General features: G+C 44.0%; 2 protein-coding genes across 2 annotated transcripts in view; one reads left to right on the forward strand and one right to left on the reverse strand.

Annotated features, from left to right (window-relative positions):
• LOC102987474 (lysine-specific demethylase 4D) overlaps window positions 1–2472 on the forward strand; it is a 27083-nt gene extending 24611 nt beyond the window's left edge. The window contains 1 exon segment of the mRNA XM_024117687.2: window positions 2395–2472. Coding sequence (XP_023973455.2) covers window positions 2395–2472 — 78 coding nt within the window.
• A 3343-nt stretch (window positions 2473–5815) lies between these two features.
• Window positions 5816–10168, reverse strand: part of LOC112062716 (lysine-specific demethylase 4D-like) — a 31484-nt gene continuing 27131 nt past the window's right edge. Inside the window, 2 exon segments of the mRNA XM_055091471.1 lie at window positions 5816–7867; window positions 7870–8581. Of these exon segments, the coding sequence (XP_054947446.1) occupies window positions 6696–7867; window positions 7870–8248 (1551 nt within the window). The 5' untranslated portion in view covers window positions 8249–8581 and the 3' untranslated portion in view covers window positions 5816–6695.

Below are 10168 nucleotides of genomic sequence, written 5' to 3' on the forward strand. Positions count from 1 at the left end.
AAATTGTGTGTGTGTGTGTGTGTGTGTGTGTGTGTGTTGCCTTCTGTTTTCCTGAAGCAATATGGAATGAAGACTTTGTTTTCTTGGAGCAGCAAGGAAGTAGGGAGGTGGGGACACTATCTTCCTTTCCAGCCAGGCTTGGAGATGGAAGAATAAGATGAGCGTGGCCATGCAGAGGTGAGGAAGATGGGCCGTGTCTCTGGCATGCACTGCAGGGAAGAAAGGAGACTTGGGGAGGTCTGCATTGTCACCACACTGTGAGGCCACCTTCCCTGGCCTCTCTCCAGAGCTGCAGAAGCTTTCCTTCCTCATCATGGCAGAGAGGGTGACTCCCAGGAGAACCTGACTCTGTCCATTATGAAATTTTGTCCTTGGTATGGGAAATTCCAGAAAGGCTATTACTCTGGATAGTAATAATGATTCTCTATTCAGTACTCCTTCCCTATCACTTCCCCTGCAGCCTCTTATTTTTCTTTTAATGGCGAAGTAAATAAATATGATGCTATTGATGTGGTTTTGTGTTTTCAGTCCATCCATGGACCCACTCTGTATGCGTATGTGCAAAGTTGAATCTGAAGCGTGATGTCTTTCGTAAAGCAAACTTTTCCATAGTCAATGCTTTGACCTATCCAGCAGGATCATTTTACTGCTTCCATACTTTTGTCTTTTCCAAATGACTTCTTTCACGTACTAATATGCCTTTAAGTTTCCTCCACGTTTAGTGGTCTTATAGCTCATTTCCTTCTATTGCTGAATAATATTCCATTGTATGATGAACCATCCTTTATTTATCCACTCACGTGCTGAAGGACATCTTGGTTGCTTCCACGTTTTTCTGCAATTATGAATACAACTACTATAAACATGTGTGCAGGTTTTGGTGTGGATGTAAGTTTTCCGCTCAAATGAGTAAATACCAAAGAGTAATACCATACAGAATAGTTTCATTGCCTAAAAATCCTCTGTGCTCTGCCTATTCATTTCCCCGCCCTGCCCCCCCCCACAACCACTGATCATTTTACTGCTTCCATAGTTTTGTCTTTTCCAAATGACTTCTTTCACGTACTAATATGCCTTTAAGTTTCCTCCACGTTTAGTGGTCTTATAGCTCATTTCCTTCTATTGCTGAATAATATTCCATTGTATGATGAACCATCCTTTATTTATCCACTCACGTGCTGAAGGACATCTTGGTTGCTTCCACATTTTTCTGCAATTATGAATACAACTACTATAAACATGTGTGCAGGTTTTGGTGTGGATGTAAGTTTTCCGCTCAAATGAGTAAATACCAAAGAGTGCAATTGCTGGATTGTATGGTGAGACTATATTTAGTTTTGTAAGAAACTGCCAATTATTTTTACCGGCAGAAAACTGATCTTTTTTTTTTTTTCTTTTTTCTCATGATCTACCCCATTTTTGCACAAAAGGTCACACATAACCGTTACAAATTCCACTCCTTGTCGTATTTGTCCTTGTTGCAGTGTTACAAAGGCAAGGTAAAGTTTCACAATCAGTCAAGAGCCAGAGGACCCAGCCTTTATGCAGACTCCTACATCAACTTGTTTAGTAGTCTTCCAACAAATCAGGTTTCGATGGCTCTTCACTTGCCTGTTTAGGCAAAATGAGCTCTTAGCCACATTGCACCTGTGTTAGAGTTTGCACATAACAAGTTCAGATCAGGGCAAACATAATTTGTGCTAAATAAATATTACCTATTATCATTATTACTTAGGACCCAAAGTTGTAAGATGGACATTAGAACATGTACTTAAACGTAACTTGTAGAGGTTGGAGTTTGGGTCTTCGGAATCCTCTAAGATTTATAAAAAGCGTCATTTATGGATTTGTCTGATTACCTGGCCCCAATGAATTATTCATAGAGATTAACCATTACACCAATTCAGTTTCCGTGTGTGTAAGGATTCCTTTCCAGATATTTACAAATAACTTCACCATGATATTTATGTCGTGAGATTGTGACCGTATATGGGTCTTGAAGTTGCATTTTCCCCCAACGTTTGGGTTACCTTTCATCACTTTAAATAGGAGACCACAAACAGTTGCTAGGAATTGGCTACCGAGGTAAGTGGAATCGACACTGATCTGAGTTGAACAGATCCTGGTGAGGAACAGCCCTTGCCCATCCCGCTCTGCTCACCAGCCTCTCAAACTGAAATGCCTCCTAAGCTGCTTGTCATTGACCTGCAGTGAGTACAGGGTAATAGGGAGACCCTTCTCACGGTTCGCCAGCAAGTGGTGGGTGTTGGGATAAACAGTTTCAGGGAGGACAGAGGAAGGGCAGAACTGAGCCCTGTTGGGCATGGGTAACATGTTGGAGGTGCCACTATGAAAATGCAACATTTGTGTGGCCGGGTTTCTGGATTTTTCTAGGATCCTGGCATCCAGTATCCTGGTGCCCTAAATATTCAGGCCCCTCTACCTAAACAAGAGCTACGTCCAGGCCTGTAGAACTCAGAGAGCATCTTTTCTTTGTCCCATCTCTGAGAACCTCTTCTCAAATATTCACATGGTGCCTATATATTTTAGGGCCCGTTCACTCACTCAGTTACTCATTCAGAACATGTTTGCTAAGCACTTACTGTGTACCAGGCACTGTTTGTGCAATTGGGGACACAACAGTGAAAAAGGCAGAGTTTCCGTCCTCCTGGAGCTTATATTCTCATTATACAGAGAGACATAACAAGTCAAGCAGTCATAAGGGCTAGGAGAAAGAATAAAGCAGAGTAAGGGGTTAGAGAGTGACAGGACTGCTATGTCGGAGAGGGTGGCCTCTTGGGAGTGTGGTCATCGAGTGCGCCCTGTGGACAAGGGAGTGAGAGCATCATTCTAGGCTGAGGGACAACACATGCAAATACCTGCGGTGGGGGCACCCTAAGGTGCTCACAGATTAGCAAAGTGGCTGGAGAGCAGGAGAGAGGTGGCAGGAGCTCAGGCGGGTGGAGGCACAAAATGTCATAACTCAGTTAATGCAAACCCCTCCCACTGAGTGATTGGGGCCATTGGTGTTTTAGGTGAGCTGGGGATGGAGGAATTTGGGGGCCACAGAGTGTTTGAAAGCACTGGTAATTCACAGCCATCCCTGGAAATGGCTCTATCTTTCCTACCAGATGCAAATCCTGAGAGCAGAAGGTGTGTATGTTCTGCTTTCCTGCTGTATCAGCTGATATGGCACGTTTCTGACACGTATTGAATTAGGTGGGAGTTTAACAGACCCAGCAGATCACTGACATTCACTAAGTTGACAACAGCCATTCCAGCTATTTATGAGCAACTCCAAATCAATGCAGTCAATATTTCGGAATTGTGCTGAGGCCCATATTCAAATAATGTGGAGGGCAGTGAAGGAAGCTTCTCGGGAGACTTCAGGAGAAATTCTCTGGAAAAACAGCTACCAGGTGAGAGATCAGGTGTGAGAGTTGAACGGGCTATAGATTGAGAATTTGAGGCTATGCACGGGAAATCCTGGCTCCAGATAAGGATAATTTTTAGGAAAGAGCTAAGATGAAGAATTTGCAAAGAAAGAGCTCAGGATCCATTCCCTGGGAGTGTCAAGGGTCTATTGCATACGTTTCTTTTTCCTGAGAAACTCCTTAGTAACCAGGTGACCTAACCTCACCTCCCTTGTGCTATATCACCTTGACTGTACTTACACACGACCCTCTAGGACCCTGAGTACTTTATTAACCTATGGTTTAGCTCATGGATTGAACCAGATTAATACAGTTGATAATTATCTTTCTTAGCCTTAGTGTTTACTGAGGACTCAATGAATATTGTCGATTGAGTGAATGACTTGAAACCACCAATTGAAATGAAAAAAAGTGCTAGTATCATAAGAAACACCGAAAATAAATGAATAATTCCTATTATAGCATAATTGCTTCCTTGTTAATTGTCTTCTACAATAAGATATCCAGTTCTAAGCTGGGGGTTGAAATAACGTACAGAGACAGAAAATAAACTCTGTTTCTCCTATTGCAATATGAGACCTTCATTCATTGACTCTACAGATATTGTTAAGCCCCCTCACCATGCCAGGCTAGTATTACATGCTAAGGAAACATAATATGAAGTTTATGATCTGCTTGGAGACAGACAGGCAATTAGGTCGTTTCACCACGCCACAGCTTCTTCCCAGATACCATAACCATAGCCAGGCTCTCCCCCAAAATGCTGGTTTTAGAGCCTCTGAAGAAAGGTATCTTTTACTGGGAACAGTCAGCCTCAAGTTCATGGCCAAAGCCTCTTGGGGCTCTCAGAGCTGTTTCAGTCTGTTCTCGGGCTCACGGCAGCTCTCTTGTTCACTTTTCTCAATCGTACCTGACAACTGGGCACAGGTCAACTTTCTGGGAGAATGATGGCTGCTCCAGGCATTCCTTTCTTACCAGGTGTGCAGGAGGATGGGACTGGCTTTGAATGCCCCCACTGGCTGCTTCACTCTAGGAAGTGAATGGGGCTTACTGTCAAATCCCTCCCTTCCTCCGCCCATGACATTGACATTCCTTGGCTCCTTTAGGGAGTGTGTGCCATCCCACCTTGCTATGGACCGAATGTGTCCTCCTAAAATTCATATGTTGACACCGTAATCTCCAATTAGGGATTTGCAGGTGGGGCCATTGGGAAGTAATTAGATCATGAGGGTGGAGCCCTCATGAATGAGATTAATGCCCTTCTAAAGAGAGAGATTATTCTCTTCACCATGTGAGGATGCAGCAAGAAGATGGCTGTCTGTAAACCAGGAAGAGAACCCTCACCAAGAACCTGACCATGCTGGCACCCTAGTCTTGAACTTCCTGCCTCCAGAACTGTGAAAAAAAAATGTTCATACCCCCCGGTTTATGGTATCTTGTGATAGCAGCCCAAATGGATAAACACATCCCTGTAACTGCATGTCTACAGTTCACACTGGCTACTCTAGGAGAAAGGTAAAAACAAGTAGGCTAGAGACAGGAAACGTGGTTACCATATTATGAGGGTCTACAGTGTGCCAAGAACCCAGACTCCCGATTTGTATACATCGTTCACTTTTCTTTCCAAGAGCTCAGTCTGTAGAGTCAGGCATATGGAGATTGGAAGCCCAGCTCTGCCTTTTGCTAGGGTGACTGGCAAGTGACTCAGCACTCCGATGCTCCTCCTCCTGGGAGAGCCAGCGGGGCCCAGCACACACCCTGTGTCCAAACACCAGGGCTGCGCTCATAAAACCGTGTGACCTCGGCGGGCTGCTTCTGGACCTGATAATAACAGTACTCACAACAATAGGATGGTTGTGAAGCTCAACTGACAATATAAGTAAGAGACTTAGAGTAGGAACCAGCTTGAGGTAAAAACAAGCTATTATTTCACATCTAGTTGACGATTTTTTTAAAAAAGTGTGATTTCAGCGCAGTGTTCGACCAGAAGCACACAACAAAGTCTAGCTATTATTGAAGTTATTATTATTACTTTGTATTATTTTAATAACATTATTCATTACTATTATTACTTTCAGACTTAGAGGTGACAGACCTGGGGTTGTCCCTGCTAAAGTACTTGAAAGGAGAATGACAAAGGAAAAGACGATAGCTTCTTCTTCTGTTTTTTTAACTTTTTATTTTATATTGGAATATAGGTGATCAACAATGTTGTGTTTCAGGTGTACAGCAAAGTGATTCAGTTATACATATACATGTATCTATTCTTTTTCAAATTCTTTTCCCATTTAGGTTGTTAGGTAATACTGAGCAGAGTTCCCTCTGCTATGCAGTAGGGCCTTGTTGGTTATCCATTTTAAATATAGCAGTGTGTACATGTTAATCCCAAACTCCCTAACTATCCCTTCCCACCTTCCCCCCGGTAACCGTAAGTTTGTTCTCTGTGAGTCTGTTTCTGTTTTGTAAATATGTTCATATGTATCATTTTTTTTTAGATTCCACATATAAGCGATATCATACAATACTTGTCTTTGTCTGACCTACTGCACTCAGTATGACAATCTCTAGGTCCGTCCATGTTGCTGCAAATGGCATTATTTCATTCTTTTTAATGGGTGAGTAATATTCCATTGTATATATGTACCACCTCTTCTTTATCCATTCCCCTGTTGATGGACATTTAGATCGCTACTACATCTTGGCTATTGTAAACAGTGTTGCAATGAACATTGGGGTGCATGTATCCTTCAGATAGGGCTGCCAACCAAATCCCCCAACCCAGCCAGCCAGCTGGAACCCAACAATCAACCCCAAACTCACTCACCAACATCACACAAGGCAACAAGCTCATAAAAATAAGTTTTGCTTGAAATGTTTTGATATAATTATTCAGAAAAGTGCAGAAAAAACGACCACCTCTCAGTTGACTGAATGAACAACACAAAAAGTCAGATTTTAACATTCTGGTTACCTTTAATATATTTAGTAAAGTCAGATTTTAACATTCTGGTTACCATACTGGCAAAGAACACATTTTCAATACATCAAAGACTCAGAAAGATTATCAATTATCATCTGAGTCTCTACTGACCTAATTGGTCAAAAGGGCCTAGTTTGGCAAGAAAAGCGGGAAGGAAAGGGGAAAGAGGAAAAGGAGAGAGACTAGTAACCTGCAAATACCCAAAGCTCTGAAATGTAAATGCGACCAGTCTCAGAGGATCCCCACGCAAGAGCAGTGGGGTAGAAAGGCATCCCCTGGGCTTAGGGGACAGGGCCACAACCACACCCAGAATCCTTGGCGGGTTGCTGGAGCCCAGGGCTGAGCGGGTGAGCATTGTCCGGCGAGGGTGCATCCACAGGCAGGGGCTGAGCCTCTGGGTCCTGAGCGATGTCAAAGGAAAGCCTCCTCTTAGCCCTGGGGGGAGCAGTTGGCTCCTGAGTCCCCTGTTCCCAAGGCCGACGACGAGGGCCACAGCTTCCAGCTGGGTGGCGATCCGGGGCGGATGGACCTGGGGTCGGCGGCTGGGTCGGGCCGGGCTCCCCGGAGGTGCTGGTGGCCGCAGCCCCGAACTGGGCGGCAGAGCAAGAACCCCGGGCCGACGAGAGGCTCCGGGACACAGCAGGCTCAGGGACTCGCGGGCGGGTCCCACCGCCCGCGGCTACAGGCCCACGGGGGCGCGGAGCGCGGCGGGGCTGGTGGTGCCTCGGGACGAGAGCGGCTCCCCCGGCCGAGAGGATCTCCCTCCAGGCGTTCAGGCCCTGGCTGCCCGGCGCCGTGGGCTGCGTGTGGTCCACCACGGTCCGGTCCTGCCCGCGTTTCCACAGCTCGTAGCGCTCCGGTTGCAGGATGCGCACGAAGGCGTCCATGGAGAAGGCGACCCGGGCCTCCCCGCAGCTGCACTGCGAGGCCACTTTGCCGTAATCGATCCAGCGCGGGGAGGCGAAATTGATGGCTTCCGCGCAGTTGAAGCCATGGTTGAAGCCAGAGTGGTAGCCATAGGGAAACGTGACTATGAACTCTCCAGCCTCCTGAGTGACCCGACCGAAGGGGATGCCGTTGTCCTTGAGGACCGTGGGCGAGATGAGAGCCACCTTGTGCCGCAGGAAGGCCTCACAGCCCCGCGAGCTGCCCGGGAAAAGCTCCCTGGCCAGGCGTTCCAGGCGCCGGCCGTGCTCCGGGGGCACCGCGTACCACGTCTTGGGCTCCCCGAAGTGCAGGTAGTTGATGCTGTAAAGGTCCATGTCCTCCGTGTGCCAGGCGAAGGCGGTCTTCCACATGCCGAAGTACAGGTAGGGGGTGTTGACGCCTTCGATGACCACTCCGCACTCCCGCTCCAGCAGGTCCTGAATGGTTCCCAGGTGTCCAAGGCTCCACTGCTTCGTGTTTGTAACAAACAAGGAGCCACTGACGTCCGCGCCATATACTGGCGTGTTTTCCAATATTTTCGCTCCAGGTCCTTAAAATCCAAGTGTGGTGGAGCTCCATATTTTTCACTGTTTGCTAAGTGGCGGTACTCACCCACGGTCATGGCTTTCTTCTTTTTGTGGTATTGAGTAAACACACCTGCCTTCCCAGAAGTCACCTGCTGGAGGGGAGCAGCTATTAAGATGTCACTGATATCGTCGTAGGTCTCTCTGGTTTTCCAGTCCTTGGGTGGTATTATCTTAGTCAGGCCTGCTCGCTGTGCACCTTGGGATTCCATATAAGCAATGTAGTTATCGAAATCATTAAACTCTTCTTTGGTTGGATGAAATACCATTATGCTACAACATGGGTTCTGGGCCCAGATGGACTTAGACTTCATAGCTTTCATTAGTAAGCAAGAAACTCCCAAGTTTTTATTTATGCTCTGGATAGGTGAGGATGCTGGAAAACACTACTTTTTCAAAAATGGGTTGGAGTATATCAGCAGGAACCCCCAGTAGACTTTAGTGCAATGAGTTGATAATATTTCTTAGGCTTGCTGATTCTGCAGAGCACTCCACGCTGGGCAGAAGCGTTGCTCAGGACTGATGCTGGCTGAGCCTGCAAGTCTGTGACATCCTCGGTTGACACTTGGCTCTGGCCTCTTGAGGTCTAGTGAATCACCCAGCCCTGGGTGGGTATGCCAAATGTAGTGTCTTCAGGGCAGTATTGAAAACAAAAACTAAAAAAAAAAAAAGAATAGAGACAGGTTGAAAACTAATGTTTGGAAATAGTTACTAGGGAACTACAAATAAAACACCACCATGGAATATAATTGCATATTCAAATAAAGGCTAACATTTCATAAGACTGACAATACAAGAAATGGTGTTGTTGTGAACAGTGGCAATCCTTGTACTCTAGTAAGGAGAATGGAAATCATTACATTCACTTTGAAAAACTATTTAGACAGTATCCACTAAAATTGAACTTACCCACGTGCTATGATTCATGCCTAGGATAAGTGTATGTCTGTGCAATGAAAGTCAACTCCAAGAATGTTCAGAACAACATTATTTCAGTAGCCAAACACTGGAAACAACTCAAATGCCAGTCAACATTAGAATGGATAAGTACATTGTAGTATATTCATACAATGGAATACAATGCAGCACTGAAGATAAACAAGAGCTACACAAAAATATAAGAATAACTTTATAAACATAATACTGAGCAAAATTATGCAGACTCAAAAGAATACCTATTCTATGCTTCCATTTATATAAAGATAAAAAAGAGGCAACGTAATCCATGTTATAAGTCAGAGTAGTGGTTACCTTTGTGAAAGAGAGAGGTTGTGACTGGGGGATTGAGGATGTCTCTAGAATAATGTGAATATTTTGTTCTGACCCCAGGTGTTGGTTACACAGCCATCAGAATGGCTCATTGTCATAATTCATCAAGTTATGATGATTTTCACAAATTTCTGTGAAATAATTTTTTAAAAATTTATTTAAATTGTTTAAATAAATTTTAAAATATAGTATAGGGTGAAAAGCATTAAAGGAGACAGATAACTTTCATCGTACCAAAAGGAAAAGGAAGGGTGATTGAAAATATATGAACTAAATATTCAATTGAAGAAGCTGCAAAACAGAAGAGAAAGAAGGGTTAGGAGTAAAAAACTAACACAGAATAAAGACAAAATTAATGAAAGAAAACACACACAAGACAGAACACTGATGACCAAAAATATTCTTGGAAGAAATTAATGATAGCAATAAACCCTGGGCATAACTGAGCCTAAGAAAGAAGGGGAAAATAAACCACTAGGAATGAAATAGTGCACAAAAGTATTTTTTAAATCTCAAAAGAGAATCTTAGGAGAAACTTGACAGCAAAATTTTCAAAAGATAAGAAAACAGAATAATCTTCTCGAGAGGAAACATATGCAAAATGGATCCAAGAAACACCAGAAAGCTTGACTGATACCCCAGTATAAGAAGCTGGTTCAAAGTATGACCCCTGAAAGTCCAGGAGACACATCATTTTATATGTAAATCTAGAAAAGTTTCAAGAAACAGTGAACTCTTATTGTGCAAATTGTTTCAGAGTATAGAAAAAGTTGGAAAGCTACTCAGATGAGGCTATTCTGATCTGATAGCAAAACGAAAAAAGGACAATAAAAAATAAAGCTGCAGGCCATCTTTGTTTATAAGCATAGATGAAAGCATAAAAAGGAATGTTATCCAACGAAATACAGCCGTGTACTAAAAGAATAATACATCATTACCAAATAGAATGCAAGGATGATTCAACATTGGAAAAT

The sequence above is a fragment of the Physeter macrocephalus genome, chromosome 16 (assembly GCF_002837175.3).
Source record: "Physeter macrocephalus isolate SW-GA chromosome 16, ASM283717v5, whole genome shotgun sequence".
NCBI classification, from domain to species: Eukaryota; Metazoa; Chordata; class Mammalia; order Artiodactyla; family Physeteridae; genus Physeter; species Physeter macrocephalus.